This window comes from Musca vetustissima, unplaced genomic scaffold (assembly GCF_032173495.1).
Source record: "Musca vetustissima isolate MV318-11 ecotype Yass unplaced genomic scaffold, APGP_CSIRO_Mvet_v1 utg13038, whole genome shotgun sequence".
Lineage (NCBI taxonomy): Eukaryota > Metazoa > Arthropoda > Insecta > Diptera > Muscidae > Musca > Musca vetustissima.
Genome location: NW_026878009.1, coordinates 57690 through 79423, shown reverse-complemented (window position 1 = coordinate 79423; position 21734 = coordinate 57690). Strand labels below are relative to the sequence as shown.

The following is a 21734-nucleotide window of genomic DNA, read 5'->3' as shown; positions in this document are numbered from 1 at the left end:
TCAACTACTACAACAATTTTAGTTACCAACAAATTGACACGATTTCGAAGAAATTCTCCACCTGGAGTATTGCAAGGACAAGGCGGAAGGATATTTTTATGGCCAACATGTTTGTCTTTATCATCATTATTTTAATTGTGAATGCCTGCATAGCTGGTAAGTTGTATTCATTGTTATTGTTGTTATTTTTATTGTTTTCATTTACTTCCGTTTGTAATAAAAAGTTATTCGAGATAAATTGCCACCTACCTTTGAAACAATCACCTTCTGTTATTATCAATCTTAATTTTCAAAAACATTTTTTAAAACAACATTAATTGAAATGGAATTTAGAGAACATAAACCAATTAAAAGCAAAATGGCTCTTCTTCTTCTTTGATAAATTGAAATTTAGGTAAATGGAGAAACGTAAAAAAAAACAAACATTTAATGAATGAAAAATTGATTTAGACAAAGAAGAAGAATAATTTATAAATCACATTAGTCACCAAAAAGAAATCAGACACTCAAAGGAATTCTTTTATTAAAACACATTGAGGAAAGTATGCAAGTCGGACGGATACGGGCATATGCAAGAGATGTTCCTAAGATTCGAGATATTGCAAACAAAATGACAAATTTAATATGCACCCCATCTTATGGTGGAAGTTATACATTTTGACCTCTGTTAACTGAGATCTGGCGAATTTATTTCTGAGGAAAAATGAGATCTCAATGAACATGGATCAATCGTATTTTTTCTTTATTTCACTGATGTTCAAATTGGTTTATAGAAAAATTCGACTATACTCAGTTCACTAAGGTCAATTTTTTATAGGGAATTTCTTTTCTATAGAAACAAATGTGATGCTAGAGTTTTTCCAAAAGAAATCGAGTGATCTGAATATAGTTTTTTTTTTAGTGAATTTTTTGATTTTTTTCAGTATAAAAATGTGAAATGAAGTCTGATGATTTTTTTCTATTGACACAAATGTGACCTAAATTAAGACGGACCGGTGGATTTTTGTCTATAGAGAAATCAAAAGTTCTCCGTTTTTCATTCAACATTCTTATAAGACATTTTTTTAGATATATACTGTGTACACACATGCTTTACAATTCGCTTTATATAAGGTATATGTTTTTATATAAAAGATTTCGGATCAAATCGGTTATTTAATTTGCTTCAAAATAAATTTTCAAGGTTATGAAATATTGACCCTTTGAAGGGGAGGTTCCAGAAGGAGAGGACCGAGGGCTCCCACCTTCGAACTTGATCTAGGCTTGATACAGATTATATATTGTGCAAAGTTTGATTCAAATCGGACATTCCATTCGTCTAATATTGAATTTATATACATTATGAGGGAGGTATTAGAAGGAGTGGACCAATTAATCCCATATTCGCACTTGATCTAGGAAATTACATTCATCTAATACTGGTTTTGGAAATACCAAAAAAAAAAAAAATGTTAATAATTTGTGGGGGAGGTTCCAGAAGGAGCGCACAAATGGGACCCGTTTTCGGACTTGAAAGTTTACGTAAATCTGGACCGATTTAAATCAAACTTGGCACAAAACATTTCTGTACAAAATTGTTTGGTGGATCATTTAGATGATGTCTGCCGAAAATATATATAGGATCTATATCTATCTGAACCTTGACATCGTCATTCTGGACCCAACTTCAATACCCTATATAATATCGAGTCTTTGGTGCGCCGTGTAAACAAATGGGACGAAAATATATATGGAAGCTATATATTAATCTGCTCCGATTTCCACAAAACTTTGTTTATAAAATTTTAGGTTAAACTTGGCCCGTGAAATTGAACTAAAATGTATGGGATCTATATGAACCATTTTGTTTAGCCTCTTAAAGAAAAATCTCGACAATTTTAAAAGTTATGATTTTTGTCATCAGATGTCTTTTTTCAAGCTTTAAAAAGGTTGTAGAGCAGATTTTATCTAGGGCCAAAATCTGCTCTACAAACGTTTTCAAATTTTTATTAAAAACATATTGCACTTGTAATCCTATGAGATTAGCTCAACTATCTACATAGATTAAATACATATACTACACAACCCCTCACACAAAATCCCCCTTCTACCCTAACAAATTTCATGGAAGCAATGACACAGCAAAAACAGCAAACGAATTCAACTTTTAAATAAAATTTAAAGATTTTCTCCCAGATTTAAGTTAATCTTTTAATTGTATCTTTTTTAAGTATCAGAAAACAAGCTGGGTCATTTAACACCATTGAAAGCAAGCGCCCAACCAAGCGACACAGCACAACACTTCCACAGAGAGCTCAGAATATATATATGAAATTTCCTGTATTAAAGAAAATGTTCTCGTCTTCCCCTTTGACACAAAAAATAATGAAAATATGTAGAGTTGTGAAGAGCTTCCTCCAAAAAGTTTGCATGTTTGCTTGCTTGGCTTGTGAAAAGAAATAACCCCCATCAACATCATCATGCTATTATCCTTCCATCTGTCTGTCCATGGCTTTACTGTATGCCATGCAGCATTCGTGTTTTTTGTTTTGTTTTCTTATTTCAAAATTTCCTTCTTCGTTTTTTGGGAAACTTAACAACTTTATTTCCTTTGACCTTTTGGCAAGCGTCTTAGTCAGAACACAGCGTGCTGTTTTTCTTTTCTATAAATTGCAGCGAAAAATAAGAAAGAAAAAAAAACTTAATATTCATTCTCAGCCACCATGCATGTGGAGAATTGGTAGGTTAACGACGACACTATTTAAAAAAGGAATGACAAAAATTGTTTAATTACCGGAAAAGATTTAAAAATAATGAAAAAAGGAGGGCTCAGAAATTTCCTTATTCTGTAGAATAAGTCCTGGCTCAGTAAAAGTCATACGATTTTTGTTCTAAAAAAACAGATGTCTTAGGATTTTTTCTATAGAGAAATAGAGTTTTTCAGATTTTTTTTTGTAAAAAAAAAAAACAGAGGTTTTCCGTTTTTTCTAGAAAAAATGAGATTTTCCGATTTTTTCTATAGAAAAACTAAAGTATTCTGATTTTTCTATAGAAAAAGATATGTCTCACGATTTTTTCTCTAGAAACAACAAAAATCTTCTTTTTTCGATAAAAAATAATATCTTCTGGTTTTTTTTCTCTAGAAAAGCCTCAAGTCTTCCGATTTGAGACTTCCGGATTATTAATGGCAAAAACTGATGTCTCCCTATTCTTTCTAATGTCTTCTGATATTTTTTCTATAGAAAAAACTGAGGTCTCTTGGCTTGTTCTATAGAGAAATATTGGCTTTCCGATTTTTTGTATAGAAAAAAATGAAGGCATTCAGATTTTTTTAAATAAAACTGAGATCTTTCGATTTTTTTATAAAAAAAACTGGGATCTTTCGATTTTTTTTTTTATAAAAAAAAACTGGGATCTTCCGATTTTTTTTCTATAAAAAACAGGGGTCTTCAGATTTTTTCGTATGGAAAAAACTGACGTCTTCACATTTTTTTATAGAAAAAAAATAAGATTTTTTGGTTTTTTTCTATTAAAAACCTGAGGTCTTCTGATTTTTTTCCTATGGAAAAAACTAAGGTCTTTCGATTTTTTTCTAATAAAATACTGGAATGTTCCATTTTTTTCTGTTCCAATTTGTTCTATAGAAAAAAGAAGTCTTACGATTTTTTTTATAAAAAAACTGTGGCTTTCCGATATTTTTTCTATAAAAAACGAACAGAAGTCTTCCGATTTATTCTATAGAAAAAAAAACTGGGGACTTCTGGGTTTTTCCTGTAGAAAAAAACGAGCTTTTCTTGTTTTGCTATAGAGAAAAACTGAAGTCTTCCGTATTTTCTCTATAGAAAAAAAAACTGACGTTTTCCGATTTTTTTTGTATTGGAAAAAATAAGTCTTCTGTTTTTTTGCTTTAATGGCAACGATTTTCCTATAGAAAAAGCTGAGATATACCGATTTTTTATAGAAAAATTTGACGTCTTTCTTTTTTTTTAGAGATTGATATTTTTTTTACGAGGTCTGTCGATGTTTACTTTGGCTAAATTCCTCATTTTTTTCATTTTTCGGTTTTCTATAAAAAATTCCAGTTCCTGGAAATCGGATTCTACATATCGCTTATACAGTTCTGTTTTTTCTGATAGAATACTAAATCATAAATTATATCAGGCAAATTATTTAATTTGCCCTCATTTATTTCTGTATTCTTATTCAAGGTTTTCTAGTTTCCTTTTTTATTGTTTTTTATTCCTCTTTTTTGGATAATTATCTTCAAATCTTTGCAAAGTTGATGAGATTGCAACTATTCACTATTCCACTACCACTACTACTAGACTATTCACAATCTTCCGGTTTCCTGTTTGGGAAATTACAAGTGTTTTTCAGTGTGTGTGTCTATGTGTGTGTGTGTGACTATGTCTGTGTGTCTGTTAGCCAGTCAATGTTCGTTGCTTTTGGCATAGGTTTTGTGTTCACCAAACAACGGAAAGAATAGCAAACAATTTGCGTGTTTTATAAAATTATCAATAAAATTAACACATAACGAAGACGAACTCAAAGCAGAAGGAGAAGAAAGTGGAGAAGAGACGAGGAAAAGATCAGGTGGTTGTCGGCATAGCATAACAAAGAAGGTATAACCTGGTCAATGATGGCATTAAAATGCTGCTAGAAGGTGGTATACAAACGATTTGCCAGGAACAGCACGACAGGAAAGAAATTAAATTATGTAAATTCTTATTAGATTACGTTGAAACATTCCAATACAGCAAGGGAGGGCCGGGGTAAGATTTTCAAAAACAATGTCTGATGAAGGTTAAGTGTAATATGATGAAATTTCTTTGTGTGTCTGTATGGGTGGTTGATGAAATCTTTTGAAAATAAAAATCATGTTCTTAACATTGATATAACATAGAAGTGTCAGGTTATTGAGGAACTCCAAGAAAATCTTAAAGAAATAATTTGAAATTTAAATTAAATTAATGTGGAATTTTCTAAACAAGGTAAAAAGGAATATGAACTGAACATCAATGGTAGTATTTTTGAAAAAAAAGAACTGGAAAATGCAGTTTTTTTTCTAACGCACTTAAGAACCGAAAATAATTTATTACAACACAATTATGATCAAGAAAAAATAATAATATTTAATATAATGTTATAACAAGCACAGATTTTATAGAACCAAGAGCCTTGCCTTTGGGGTCTACCTTCAACAATTTTTACATACATTATTAGTCCTTTCTCGTATAATATTTCATAAATAGTTTTGTTTTTTTTCTTGTCGTCGCTGCATATGATTACACGAACGCTTATTCAGCGTCATGTTGTCATGTTACGCTACAACGAATAGGAAGTCTCCAATTTGAGAGCAATTTTCCATACATGGATGTTGATGTTGTTGTTATTTTTTGTTGTACAAAGAAAACATCTTGATAATTTATTAGATTTAAACTGCCAAACACCGCATGTATGCGGAAATTTGTCAAGTTAAAGAAAATTTGCAAAACGAAAACAAGGAACGTTGTCAGCATGCATTAAAGTCATTTCGTTTTCCCCAGAATTAAGCAATATTTAAATATTTACAGTTGTTTAAAATCGGTCGTTTACAATTTTTTGATGATTTTTTTAAGCATATTTTCAAGGTGTAGATTTTCATTTTAATTTATAATAACATTATGCCACAATGAATGAAATGAAAGTCCTTGACGATTTTATTAAGAACCGAGAAGGATAATTTTTCGCCATATGTCAAGTTTTTGAGTTATGGGGTAACTAATTTTTTGCTAGTAGCTCTAATACTCATGAAGAAAAAAACTTTATAGGTAAATTTTTGCGGCTATTCCAGATTGTTTTTGAGATGACATGTCTGCAGTCAAATCGAAAGTGGAATATTTTTCCAAGACATATCATTCAATCTCGAGTCCTTGGCCGTATTTTCCGTGCTTATATTCTTGAGCACTATCCTAAATATCACAATACGAGATGTGTTGACCTCCAAATATTCTACAAAAATTGTATTTTTGTTTTTCCGTTTATAACTCGTTTCCGATCCTATAAAGTATATTGATTCTTGGTCAGCGTAAAATTCTATGACGATTTAGCCATGTCCGCCGTGTCTGTCTGTCCGTTGTAATCACTCTAGCCTCTAAACGAATTGAGATAGGTCGCCAAAATTTAGCATATAGTTGTATTTTGTGCAGGCTGGTCATGTTCGAAGATGGGCTATATCGGTCCACGTTAAAGCATAGCTCCCACATAAGGGTACCCCCTAATTTTCGATATTTTTGGGTGCTTGAGTGCGTTTTTCAACCGAATTTGCTGGCCAAGGCCACATATAATGACACCTACCCATTTTCGGTATTTCGGTTCCAATTGGTTCCAAATTTTAACACTTTATTTTGAACCTACATAGCTATTGTATGAACTAGAATAAATCCAATCGGTAAAAATCTCCCCTATTTCTCAGAGTGGTTTTTGACCGAAAATATGCGACTTTCTAAAAAAAAAATAGATCAATCATTTCAAGGCTCATTTACAAGCATTTGCAGACTGTTCGTAAATCTCGAACTCATCTTGGCATCACGGCCCAAAATTATTAGTATCGGTACACGATTTAGTAAAACCTCTATATGACAGTAGCCCCACTATTTTTCAACCGTCACGCTTCATTTTCGATATGTTCAAGCTCCTAGCAGAAAATGAGTCTTTTCGTGGGATTATCGAACTTAATTACATTTTCACTTGTTATAATTTCAAAGAATTAAAGTTTGAAAAATATTTTTTAAAATCTTTTACAGAGAATGAAAATAAAATTGTGGACGTATAAAAAGCCAAAAAGTTATGAGGACCAATACATAATTCATTGAGGCCATTGTCCACATCATTCTTTCCTACATCCCACCACGTACTGACTTTTAAATAAGAACATTTAAGTGACAAAAATATGGCCGATGAAAGTGCGGCCATTTTCTTCTAAAAATAAATTAAAATGTAATAATTTTTTATCATCTCCTTTCCCGTCCCATGGGCAATAATAGGGTCATATTTTCGCTATGAAAAATCATTAGTTTTCATTATTCATTTGATCATAATTAAGAAATGTCAATAATAAATATCAAATGAAAAAAACTGACGAAGAAAAAAATCATTTTTCATACACACACAAGAGAACTGAGGGAAGAAAAGAGGCCAACAATTATTTAACTTTTTTAAGGAGAAAAATCAGACTTCTCTTCTTAACAAATCATTCACAAAAAAATAATTAAATGCAGACAGACTAAGGAGACACTCTTTGAAAATATTAAAAACCTCTGACAAGTATGATTATGGGGAAATGTAAATAAGTGAGTCCCTGCGTGGGTGTGTGTGTTTGTCTGGGAAAAGGGAAAGGATGGATATCCTTTTCATTACCCACTACTCATTCCGTAGTAAATAATGGCATCACTTTAGAATGACTCTCTTAATTAACACTTTGTGGCCATAAATGTCAGCACAACAACAAAGCTGTGTGTGTTTGCCAACCTCTACAATGGGGATGGGGATAAAGGCGGCATAAGGATTTAATGGCGGTGAATCATCATAACATTCATATTGTTAGATGAAGATGGTCGGTCGGTGATACCAAGCAGGACCAAGCACAAGTAGTTGCGAATCTAATTTGCAATTTTATTTGCCATTATGAATTCACTCGGCTCGGCTACTTGTAAATGGGCCATTCTCACTGTATTACCCACTAATGAGCCATTCATTCTGTCGTTAAGGATAATAATCATTTAAGGATTCCCTTTATTAAATATAATTTCATATACGTTACATTATTTATATTAATAAGCGGACAATAAAAAAGGAGATTGAAAAATGTATTTTTAATGAGGAATAAGGTTTTTAACTGCTGCCCAGAAATTATGGTAGATATTCACGTAGAGCAGTGACATTTTACATATACATTGCTACTACTCCAATGATGTTTAGTATTAAAAAGGGAAAATGATGCAAATGTCAACGTAATAACTGTTTAAATCGGCATTCCTGGTACTTTTGGAAGGTAAAAAGCATCATTGCGAAAAATGTTCAATGCAATTCCATATTTTGAAATAGGCCCAATATAAAAGTCCCCCTTACCAGTCAATGTAGTTCTAATTTGAAATTTCGGTACTTTTCCAAGCAGATTCTGTAATGCCGTTTCCTGATAGGATGAAAAATCTATTGTCAGCATTTTACAATGGCCGTTTTCTAACTTTTCGAACAGAATATTCAGATAATAATCCCTGTTTTAATGCATTATAATGCGTGCTTATCAATAAGAATTTTATACTCACCAGTCACCATGTAATAAAATGTAAACAGCACAACACATGATCGTACGTCCTTAAAAATTATAAACTTCTCTTGGTAGTCTATCTGTCTAATTGGTTCGTACGACAACTTTCGAAGGTAGAATGTAAATATATTCATTTTCGAACATTTCCTACAAATGAAATCAATTAATATTTAAACAAAAATATTATTCATCTTCCGACCTTGCCAATTCTTGGACAATTTAATATATCCACCAAAATAACATTATCAATCGAAAGTACTCAAGGAAATAATATTATTTAACAAATATGATTGATAGTTTTTTTCAAAATAAAAAATAATCCTTTCAAGGATATTTGTAATTGCATCCATTAACCATATTTCCTTGAAAAACATCGATTTTTTCCATACAAATGTTAAAGTTAAATGTATTTCACTTTTTGTGCTAGTGATATCCTTGTATAAAAACCAATAAAAAAATCTTCCATTTAGTCATCCCTTTAAGTCAATTAATCATTTGTTGGTCATGTCAACATTTCATATCTATGACCAGGGGTGGGGGGCTACAATAATTGATGATCATTTGTCGTCACAATCGATTGAGCATTACAACATCAGCAAAATATTAAAGCTAATTTTATTATCCTTTTTATATGCCTGAATTAAATTGCAAAATTGCAAATACGTGGAAAAATCAAATCCTTTAATAAAAACCACAAAAAACATAGCAAAGAAATGGAAAATTCCCCATAAACATCCCAGACAATTTTCAATTCACTTTCACACGTTTATTCCGGTATTTTCTCTTTTTCTATGGCGTATGGACAAACATTTCAATTGCAAATCCAATTTGTGTTGAGAGAAGGAATAAAAGAGAGGCGCGTGTGTTCTGGTTGGATGACTGGCTGCTTGTCTTCCTGCTTGCAGTTGCTATTCAGAATAGTGATATTTGCTTAATGCTACTTTTCTTGTTTGTTTGTTATTGTAGCTTTTTATGTTAATTTTTTTTTCAATTTCCATTAGCATTTTCATATTTCACTTGAATTCGTGGCTGCCTGGATGTTTCATTTGAAAAACAGAAGCCGACCGAACCAACATGACAAACTTCAACAACACTATGAATATGAATGGAAACAAGCCTCTCCGTGGCAATATAATTAGCTTTGGATTATTTCGCGTATGTACTTTGCAAATGTCAACATTTGTCTTTTTTGAAGTAATAAAGTGTCCTCTGAAAAAACAGAACAAGGGTTTGGGAGAGTTAATTTAAATTTCAAGTGAAAGAAAGTTTGAATATTAAATAAGGGGAAGGTCTACAAAACTCTACGTCGTATCCTATTTATCCTTCTTTGTGTACTTATTAAAATTCTCTTCCAGAGAAGTTTTTCATATTCATTTGAGTACTTATTAAGGTATCTCGCTGTATAATTGTAACGCATTCTTCTTGAGAACTTATTTACAATCCTTGATTCTTTCGCATCCGTGCTTAGCTGCATACTAAGGTCTCTACCCGAAAAAATCCTTCAACAACCCTTCTTAATTAGGTCTTGACTCACTCTCTTTCTCTCTCCCACAAACAAATACATATTTCTGTTTCGATTTTTACATGTATAAATTTGGTTATCGAATGTTTCTGCAGAAAACTAAGAAAGAAAAATCCTTTTTTAAAAAATCCGTAATTATCAGTCCGTTGTAATTTTTAAACCAATTTATCTATTTTTGGGCGCTCTAGAGGCCACAATTATGACCCGAACATTACAAATTGTAAACGGAGAACGGGATCTGACCAAGGAACAAGCATAGCTTTTTTTGTATTCTATGTTTTTTACATTTACCCCAGAAGGACATAGATCGTAGAAGTTGACTGTATATCCAATAGGAGTGGTTGATCTTTAAATAAATACCAATTAGAGCGATGTATGTACTCGGATAGATGCACATACATATGGAAAGGGGTCTAGCTATTTTGATATTGTTTAGTAATACCATTACCACCTTACGGCGGAAAAATCGCGCGAACCGACTTGAAATTCTACGTGAAGTTCCGATTATGGTCTAGGACGTTGCCTATAACTTCGGATGATGATTAGATGATATTTATATGATAAAATGGACTGTAAACTTTATTTTTATCTGGATTTCCAGTCACTCAAGGCACCACAGTTATAAGCGGAATATTCCAACTTTTCCGTGGGGAAGTCAATCTTGCCAACTAATTATAATGGTTTCTTGATCGGCCAATATTCAGCTGTTCAAATCAACCAAGACCCTTCTTTGTAAAATTAAAAAAAAAATCATTTGGAAAATATGCAAGGATGAGAAGGGGGAGCTGTTGACCTCTACTAATCGGTCAAGAGAGTGCAAATATCGCGAAATACTGCCCAGGCTCAGAAAGTTAGAGTTCCGAGGTAGGGTGTGATATGGATGGCCACGCTCAATGTTTTTAGTATGTGTTGGATATACAAATTTCTTATTTTTTTTAATTTAGAACGTTGAAACGTTAAACGGATACGAAGCAATTTTTTCAGTCCGATTGAGACACCTCCAAAACATGGTTATAAAATACTGGGCTACAAAAAAACTAAAAAAATCAACAGTCTCTAAGTTCTTTGTTTTTTGTTCCTATTGCTAAGTTTTAATTTATTTTTAAATCTATAAAATGTTCAACAAATCCTTTAAGGGGACCCCCCATTCTCGGGGTCAAAATTTTTTTTGATTTAATTCGATTCTACACTAATACAAGAATGTCTCTACAAAATTTCAAGTGAAAATCTCAAGAACTCTTGAAGATATAACCGATTTATTGTGTCAGCATCAAGTGACGGCTAAAGGGCTTCTCAAACTTTAAACGCGTTTTTCTCTTTTGCGAACTAACAACCCAATCGATTTCAAATTTTTACACGTTTCTCTGTGAGTGTATAGCTATCGTATGAACTAGGATAAAGCCAATCGGTGAAGATCTTCCTTATTTTTTAACTTGGTTTTTGGTCAAAATTCGGCGATTTTTCAAAAATATTTTTTCAAAGGTCCGCCATTTTGTTAATTTTAGAGCGAATAATCCTAGTTCATACGAGAGCCAGACATGTACTCTTTCTAACACCGTTGGAATTTTCGGATTCCGATGATCCAGTGAGGAGTTATCATGCCCGCCATCAAAAATAAGGACTTTTCTTTAATTACAAAAAACAACAACAAAACAACAACAACAATTTTTTGTAAATTATTTTTCTTCTTTTTTAAATCTTCAAATATATATGTGCAAAGATGCAAACCTTAACAAGCATTGGTATTGATTTACCAGCCCATTGAAAATCTTGAAAAATTAAAATCGAGAATGGGTGGGGTTCCCTTAAGTTGGAGAAAAATACACAAATCCTCTTACATGCATAATTCCATATTGTTTTCATTTAACTTTTTTGTTTTAAAATTTTAGTTTCTTCCAAGAAATTCTGTTTTGACAGCAAAACTTTTATTTAAAACTAAAAAAATCTAAAAACACAGATTTTCATTTTTTTCCAAAACACTGGACAAAAATAAAGATGACAGTAGAGTAGAAAACTATGATAATGTGCCTTTATGTAAAACGTAGGTCATTGGACACAATGATGGGTAAATTGTCTGCCACCGAAAGGCAAAATATTAAATTGTCCGTCAAGCAATCATAAATGACGTTCGGCTGCCCCCTTTCATTTTGAAGCACCCCCTCACCTTTTTGTAATGAAAAGTTGTTAAATGCCTTGTATTATTTTTTTTATTTTACAAACAACAAAATTTCCATTTTATGGTCATATACCATAAACACTGCCTTGCTACCTCACTTTGCCATGATTCGATTTCGATGCCTTGAAGGTCACAACTTTTTAAAAGGTTTTTCTCCATTGTTGTGTTTATATTTAAAAATTTCCAAAGTCAGAAATAAAGTAAACAGTGAATTTGTTCTTTATGTTCTTTTATAAAACTAAAATTCCATTAAAAATTTGAACATGGCCAAGGGGGTAAGAGCACTAGTGTACCAAAGGCTATACTTTTCCTATCATTTCCAATTTTATTTATTAGTTTTTGTTTTTCGTAATTGAAAACAATGTCTTTTGTCTTGTTGGCACCTACTCACACAAACACGCACACACATGCACATGAGCAGTAGCATTGTTCAACCCAGTCACAGTAATGTCTAATTAACTCTTTGCTTTTGGGGGTGGCGTATGAGTGTTTTTCTTATTTATTTCGAGAATATTGATTATACGCCCACACATCTTCAAACATTGGTTATTGGCCGTCACCAAAGTGTGTTTTCAAGGTTATCATCATGAATGGCGACTTTGTATGGCGTTTTGTGTGTGTGTGTTTGTTCTGGTCGCTTAAAAGTGAAAATAATTATCACTTTTGTTATTTTAATTCGATTTGAACGTGATTTTCGTTTTTAATTTTAGAACATTTTCTGTGTTCGATTAGGGGGCGTGCTATATACTGTATATATTTTCGATTTAATGTATATAACAAAGTATAAAACAATTATTGAAATTTGTTTGTTTTTATAGATATTACATTTAGAAAAATTTAAACAAAATAAACTCAAAATTTTTAAACATTGTTAGAAAATCTCAAATGAAATGGAAAATAAGAATGCAAACAAAATAAAGGTAGGTTATCATTCGAAAACATGCATTAAATAGGAATTTTTCCGATCCATTTTATCTCTCGAAGATTTTTTTGTAGAATAGTTTGTTATTCCAACATGATTTCTTGTATATCTTTTTTGCCTTTGATTTATTGAACTGCGATCCGATTATCACAAGATGCGATATTTCATCCTCGCAATATTCTACAAAAATGTTGCTTATAAGATTATAGTAAAAAATATCTGATTTGTCTGAATTATTTTTAATACGTCAAACGAAAAAAAATTAAGGAAAAAGTAGTATGAAGATATAGCATAATATCTCTTACGCCATATCTCCGAACTTTGGCCTATGACGAACTTTTCCTTCTGGGTTTTTCATATCAAGGTCTTTCAACCCCAATATGAATTTTCCACCCTCCAAAATATAGTCGCACAGTCTAGGAATGGTACAACATGTAAAGAGTGGGATTGTTTGGTGCGATATATGGTCTGATGGTTGTCATTGGAAAAAATTGAATTTTAATGGAAAATTTTCAAAACAATTTGATCTCTCGAAGAGGTGATCACAATTGGCCACGGAGATTTTGTGATTGAACAACGTGGGGCTTCTTCCCAAAGACGTTTCAAAGCTCAAATTAGATCTTGGGCTATCGAGGACACAAGACAGAAGCTTTTCCATTCGGTTATGAAAAATGTATAAAAAAATTCAACACACCATAAAAAATTAGTTTTAATACGAAAATAATGCTGTACTTTTCAATTGGTCTATATATAGAGAGAGGTGGAAATAATAGACAAAAATAAATTGTGATGTATTTCAAATTCTTTGAAAATACTAATTAAAAATTTAATAAAGAGCGAGGTTTAAGTGCCTCATGACGTACTAATTGATGACGAAGAATAACCTGCCTAAATTTACACAGCCGAAAATGAAACAATCTAATAATTTGCATTGACAATTCCCCAACAACTCTCGCACAAACCCGTAACATAAAAACGTCATTAAAACCCCCTCACTAAAATGTCCTTACGATTCATTAAAGCAATGAAAACAAAAATGCATGCGTCATTGTTGCAGAGCAATAAATGTTTCGTTTTGTGTTTTTCTTTATTTTTCGGTAATGGTAATGGATTTTCTAACAATAGTTAGCCGGCCAGTAGTTAGTCCTGTGGTCATTGACAGGCAAAATTGTAGCCTTGCCAATTTTACTAAATGATTGCCAGCCAGACCGGCCAGACATTGAATAAAAATTAAAACAAACCTTTTGGTTATTATTGAGTTTTTTTGTTTAAAAATATCCACACAAAGAGGACTAGTGTAAGGGCGGGAGAAGGGTTTGGGAGAGGGAATAATTTACTTCACTGCAGTGTAACTGACATTTACAATCGCTCTCTAGTCGTTCATTTTTTTTTTCTTTCTTTCAACTTGATGTATTTTGTGGTAGTTTTTCGGTGGCATTAATAAACAAATCGAAAGTAACAACCAGCTAACCAAACTTCGAATCATCGTAACAAGCCATTGGACAAAACAACAAGAAATGTCCCAAATATTGTACACTGACAACATTAAAACAAACGAACAAACAATAAAAATGCCAACAACAATAACAACCAAAAAAGAAAAAGTAGCTAGAAAATGTTAAAAGTGAAACCAAATATTGCTGCTGCTGCTGCACTTTATGACAACTCCCAAATACAACAAAACCGTAGCTAAGACCAAAAAAGTTTCAAACTACAACAGCACTCCTGCGGCACCACCTCTTTATTTTTAGAATTGAATTTAAATCGAATTTCTGAATGTATATAGCATGTGAGACATTCCAAAAATTAAATGATAGATAATGTATGGAAATTCTAGAAATAGAGGGAATATTTCATGTCGTTATTCATCTATATTCGAACTCCTGAACCATGGAACATTTTTATATCCTACACAACTGTGTTATCAGGGTATTATAGCTATGTTTGCCACCAACAGTTTGTAACGCGAAATATTGGTCCTAGACCCAACTTTTAGTATACCAATCGTTATATCTAGGCAAGCTGAGTCGATCAAGCCATGTGTGATCGTCCATCTGCCCATTATACGATACTGGCTACAGTTGTGGATTTATCTTCACGAAATTTTGCATGCAAATTCGTTTTGGACCAACGATTTTTGTCTGTTTTTGTCTGACCGCTCTAGAGACCACGATTATGACCCGAACATCAGAAAATTTTACACAGAGAAAGGGATCTGACCAAGAAACGATCATGACTCTTTCCATGATGATCAGTTCAAATGGACCCTGACTTTTGCATCAGGATTGACAAAATTTGATGACCTTTAAATTGAAACCAATTATAGTGATGTATATACTCGGATATGGGAGTTCAACTTAAATAACTTCAGAAACATAGCGCTGATCGCTATGGAATTTCAGATGAAGTTCAGATCATATGATATATATGAAATGAAATGGACCGAAACAATTATTTCTGTCAGGTTTACTAGTCTATCTAGAAGACATAATTAAAAGCGAACATCACAAATTTAACACGGGGAAGGGAATCTGGTCTACTATTAAGAATGGCTGTTTCGATCGATCAATATTTAGGAGGTCAAATGAGCGAATTTTTTCAGGCTCGGAATATAGATCTTTCAGTCATATTGAATCGAAGCTGGGGTGCAAGCATGAAAATTATCTTTCAAATGGTCCTAAAAGAAAAAGTCTCAAGATGTAAAATCACAAAGAGGGCCATAAACCGCGCCACACATTGAGAATGAAGAGGATTCTCAACAATAACCATTGGGTTTCTGAGTTATTGAATTGGAGGCTTCACTTATATTTTTAATTAGAACTCCGGTGCATTGTCCTGCATTCAGTGACGCCCAAAATAACGCCATTTAAATTATCGGACAAAAGACTCAAAACATTTCTATTTGTATATGTTAATATATTGACCCATAGTTTTATCACAAAGAGTATAAAAATATCCCTTCGATTTTTCTTCAAATAGAAATTGGTTCAATATTTAAATATCTTCCGAAATGTCTCATAACAATTTTCAAAAATGTTATTTCTACTTACAAATATTGTAAGTATGGGCGTATATGTGTGCTTTTGTGTTTGTTCCTATCTCCCAAAAATCACCGAGAGGCGCGAGAAAGAGAATGAGAAAGGGTTACACAGTATTCGGTTACTAAACACAATTACTTTTGTCTGTCCGTCCGTATCCCTGTCATTACTTTTGTTTTAGTTGACATTTGTGTTTTTGTCTGTTCCAATTTTTTCCATTGACCCACTTTCGGAGTTGTTCTAGAATTTCGAAAAAAATTGTGTTCACTTGTTTCTGTTTTGTTTGCATTCAATACAAGGCGGCTAGTTGATGTAGTTGTTTTTGTATTATCCACTTTATCCATTGAGCAGGAATAGTAGATAACAGATAGCTCTTGTGTGTGTATGTGTTTGAGTGGGACGGGGAAGAGGAGGTGGTAGTGTGGGGGTGGTAATATGGGATGGGGGCAATGTATAGTAATTTGTGTTGTTGTATTTTTTTTCGTTGCTTGTCATTTAAAGTATCTTCGGTGGAAGTGGTTGCTGTTGCAGGCCATTTTTGGATTTTTTAATTAAGTTCGGTTGAAATTATGTTGCACACTAACTAAACTACTGACTAACCGAGGTATTTTTTGTTTTTGGTTGTTGTTTGTTCGGAGGCAGTTCTCTAATTCTGAAATGCCATTCCACAGTTGATTACAAATTTTAAAACTTTCATTGAAATGGGTGCTAAAGGTGGAATGAGTAATATGTCATAGTTTTTAAAAAGTGTTTTCAATGAAATTAAAAGTTTTAGTTTGGGAAAAAATAAAACTGTGAATTTAGTTCATGTTAATTAGGGATAGATGTAGGTGCAAAGTTAAAGAGGTTATTATATTATTTCCTATGATAATAAAGGTTGCGTCTGCGTTCTAACAACAATTATACGTACTATGATCCATACACTATAAAACAATGAAATTGGTAGGTTAATATAAGATCAAATCATGTAATGTCGTGGTATTAGTTGGTATATCTCTATTTAAGCAGATTTTTTAAGAAAACCGCCCGTAAATTACATTATGATACCTCGCCCAAAAACCATAATACATACAAACTAATTATATGCAACCAAAATTCCCCTTAATCGAATTCCATTAAAACATAAGAAACGACTCCAAATTGTTTGAAAAGGTTTTGTTTAAAAAAATTGGGACCTAGCTATAAGACTGAAGTTATATAAAAAATCCGATTATTTATCTGCAAAAATTGAGTTGCTCTTTAGATACCAAAATAACAACCCTTATAACTACATTCACCCGAAATCGTGCCATTATCCCCTTAATCGACTTCTAAAGAATCGGACATAATGAAAATAAAAAAGGTAATTCCATTATTTTAACATCAACATTGATGGCAAGACAACAAATGCCTTAAGCGATTCCAAGCATGTCAATGCCAATGAATATTTGATGAGGTCCTCTCTGTATTTTTCGTTGTTGCTGTTGCCATGTTTGTGTCATGGCATCATCATCATCGCCATCACAAGTAGTAATGTCATCTTATATTTTAATTACCTGTCACAAAGTGAGGCACGATCAAAGGTATCAAATGTGTATTATCAACGACATGTCACAAATTAATGCAATTGTTTTTAATCAGCTAAACAATCAAATGGCTGGGTGGCTGACTGACTGGCAGTCTGACGCACAAGCAGTCAGCCAGTCAATAGAGTCATCTGAGGATTGCCATGTAATTTGTTAATTTTTTTCTTGTAAATTTAATATCGATGTGTGCATACTTATGAGTGTTTGCGAGGGGGTGTGTGTACTAATAATGAATGATGACTTTTCGCACAAGTTGCCAATAATACATACCTCCCTCATCCACCTCCTCCGGTAATTGTGTAATTCATACATACATAATTTGTCAAAAATTTCATGAGTAAATTATTTCCCCCGTGACAGTAACATCGCTACAGCCCTTCTCAATTTGTATCGCTTGAATAAATTTTCCTGAAATCAAATCGTCAAATTTGATAAAGATATGTTGGGTGTCTGTCTGGCTGGCTGACTGTCACAGTGTTGATGTCAGGCATTAAATCTGTAAACGTGTCAGACAATTCCAATGAAATTAGATACGTCTATTGTAATTGAAGACAATTACATTGATGTGTGTGTATCTAAAGCATAATGAGCACCTAAAAGTAGGCATCATGCTTTGTAAATATTTTCACGGATTTAATGCAAACTTTTAGGCGCTCATTAAGCAGGAGATTATGTCTGTAGTAGCTGTGACAGATTAAAAAAAATTATATGAGATTTTCACGTATAATATGATAAGATTTATTAGAGGAAATAATTTTTGGGTACTTTATGAGTGCCCAAGCCTGTCAACAATAACGAATCGACTTATATTCTAATAACAAAATTCTTCTATGTGACCTATAAAGATTCGGCTGGTTGGCATCCTCTTAAGATTTCTCTTCCTTATAAATTTTGGTGCAGATTTTTTCCCAGAATTTTGTATGAAAAATTTAAATTATTTTTGTTTCAAGGAGTTCGTACATAAACATCGTATGCGAACTTTAGCATGTCTACAAAATTGTCCCTTTGTTCCTCTATAAAAACTCCGAGACTTTCTTTTATAAAAACTCATCTTCATGTAGCCTTCTGTAAAAACTCCGAGTGCCCCTCTTTCAGAACTTTAGATCATCTACGACTACTCATTACTTTAGAACGTCTAAAAATACTATTTCAGCTCGTCTAGTTGTAACCTATTAAGACTCACAGCACTATTTTCTTTTAAGTTTTTACATGATGAATAAGGGTTACGTATACGTTCGGACAACGATCATACGCACTAGAGTCCAAACACAATTAAAATACGGACAGACCATGCCATTTTAAATACAAATGTATATCTTCTCGTGGCATTTGTAGGAATATCTATATTAAAGAAGATTTTTTAAAGAAAGACATCGGTAAATTAGATCAGGATACCTTGCTAAATAGTAATATTTAAGTTAATTCTCTGCAACAAAAATCCCCCTTAATCGAACCTCGTTAAAACTTATCAAGTGACTGAACCTCCATTAATGAAGATTTTTGAGAAGCGAACAAAAAATGTCTGAATCACTTCCATATCAAAACCACATCCCAATTTTACAAATTATTTCGCTGTCTGAAAACTTTGTATATTTTCCGAAAATCAATTTTCCATTTAACCTACATAATGGAAGGCACTCAGTAGGCAGGCAGGTCATTGAACAACAAAATTCAAAAAACAGAAAAAAACTTAGAGCAATTTGCTGAACTCAGATGTTTGAATGAATTCTTTTTTTGGTGGAAATTATAGAAACAAAATTCAATCTACTGATTGCCTTAAAACAACAACTACAAAAACAATGAAACAACGGTGGTACTTCAACAAATGACCACTTTCACATTGATGTAATTCTCCTACTCCTCTCTCTCTCCTAACATCACCTCAGCTGATGGCAATTACAAAACTGGTCAATATGTTCTTGTTTCCGTTCTATATGGAGGGTGACTAGAATTTCAATTGGTACTGAAATCGATGGGTTTCCTCTGTTCAATTCGCTCAATATGCCTAACCAGTTTTAGTGGTTCTGCTGGTTTTTTTTATTCCATTTTGGCCGTTATGCCATCCATGACAATGTCTATGCCCCGTCATTGATGTTATTCATACCAGAGTTAGGATCTACTCTTGATGTAGTTTCAATATTTTTTGTTCTCTGTGTATTTACTTTACTTCCGTTTGTTGTGTATCCTTGTTGTCTTATTTGCTTGTTTGTTTTTATAACATTTTCTTTTTGTTCTATTTTTAGGTACAATACCTGCTACACCGGAAAATATAACGGTAACTTTTTTAACACCAACAACGGTGCGGGTCTCCTGGCAGACAATGATCGATTTGAATGCACATCCTGTAGAGAAATACATTGTTACGTATAAGCCCACAGATGACAGGTATGTACAACTGCATTGGTAGTTGACCACGTGCTGCCTCCTTATGTTCCCCCTACCCCGATCTATCCTTCATATTCCATCGCAGCAGAACACTTGCTTCCATCACATGACAACAAAACCGAAACCGATAACACGAAAAAGGGACCCACCAACACTTTAACAATCACCATTCTATCCTTTTACCATTCCTATCCCCTCGCCCCTCAACTAATCCCAATAACAATACAAATCAGCACTATGAAACATTATTACGAAATAGAAATCGTATGGGAATTGTAATGGAAATGGAAAACTTAACAAATTGGAAAAACACGCTCTCTATCTGTGTGTCTCTCTCTCTCGAGCACGTTGTTGAACAAACAAGCTTTGAACGATAAACTCCATAAAAATTGATAAGGGCTAATCATGGTGGTTAACCCCCCACCATCGCAGAGCATCAACCACCACCATTGTCATTGTGGTAGTCATTGTCGTAAACGATGAAGTTTTATAGGAAAACGAAACGTAACGTAAATGAAAAGAGTTAACATCTGTGAAAAGATAGTTTGGATGTGTAATAAAATGCCAAACGAAGCGAAGTGAAGCAATTGATAAGCAGAATTGCTTTGAATATTTTATTACACATAACAATTTGTTGTCGTTTTTACTTTTTATATAAAAAATAAATTATAGTTGTCGATTGTCGTAAAGAAGAAGCTGGAGGACATGTTATCCTGCAGCCATCGTATATTCGAAGAGATATGCTAAAAACTATTATTACGATAAGACGCTCTTGGGCGGGGTTATTGGGTTATTTATAGAAATAAGAGTTGATAGGAACTGAAATTTAAAAATGTAAAATAATATGAACATACGAATTTCGAAAATAATATCTAAAACCTATGTAACCTGTTGCATATACGTTACGACAACTTTCATACGCACCAATAGTCCCAAACTCTTCATTAATAGAATACATTTTTTTTAAATCGTCATAAAGCATACAACTATTTCTGTCGATCGAAGTAGTTATAAATAATTTCCCCTTCATTCCGGAATCACAGTAATGAAAAGTAATACCTTAAATTCAACTCGGAATCTACTATTCAAGAATAGAACATTTTGGTTGAATATGTAGCATTTCTCATACGTATGTAACGTATACATTTTGATAAACATCATTTCTGTAAAATTGGAGTAATCGATATAGTTTTTTATTTTTAGATTATTTCTCCTTCGACATTGCTCATGAAGATACAATGAAAAGCAATGGCAGAGAGATACTACATACCCACAATTTTGCAACGTGTATTATTTATATATATATCGAAAATCTTTCGAAATTGCATCTATGAAATCAATCCCAGCGTAACAAGATTTGACATGTGTAATAACATCAGAATATTTTTTATAGCAGATTTTTGTTGCAATTACAGATATTTCCCAGGTATAAATTATATATATACGTTCTGACACCAATCATACACAATAAAAAAATTAAATTTATACGACAAAATATGGAAAAAATCATGTTATTTTATATTTAGATTTGAATAATTTCGTGGTATAAATTACGATACCCTGAAAAAATAACTATAAAGTAAATAAATTAATTCTCCACCACAAAAATTCCTCTAAAAAAGTCCTGTTTTTATATAACCTTCGGAAGTTTTGGAGATGGCTTTGAACGTTAAGGCGCCAAAAATATTTAAAATACCAAAGCAACCAGGGTTCAAATCCCAACCGGACTTGAGTTGAATTATTTTGAGTTTATGCCTTTTTGGGGCGAAATATCATTCATGTAATGTTCTTATTTATATCTTTTGCGTTGAGCAGAAACATATAATCCTCAGCATCTAC

The 21734-nt window shown here is 32.8% G+C and overlaps 1 protein-coding gene across 1 annotated transcript in view; it reads left to right on the top strand.

Moving 5' to 3' along the window:
* The first annotated feature begins 63 nt into the window (after positions 1-63).
* The window catches only part of LOC133322796 (uncharacterized), a 64815-nt gene continuing 43144 nt past the window's right edge, over positions 64-21734 (top strand). The window contains exons 1-2 of the mRNA XM_061531752.1: positions 64-156; positions 19754-19895. Of these exons, the coding sequence (XP_061387736.1) occupies positions 99-156; positions 19754-19895 (200 nt within the window). The 5' untranslated portion in view covers positions 64-98. The remainder of the gene's footprint in view (positions 157-19753; positions 19896-21734) is intronic.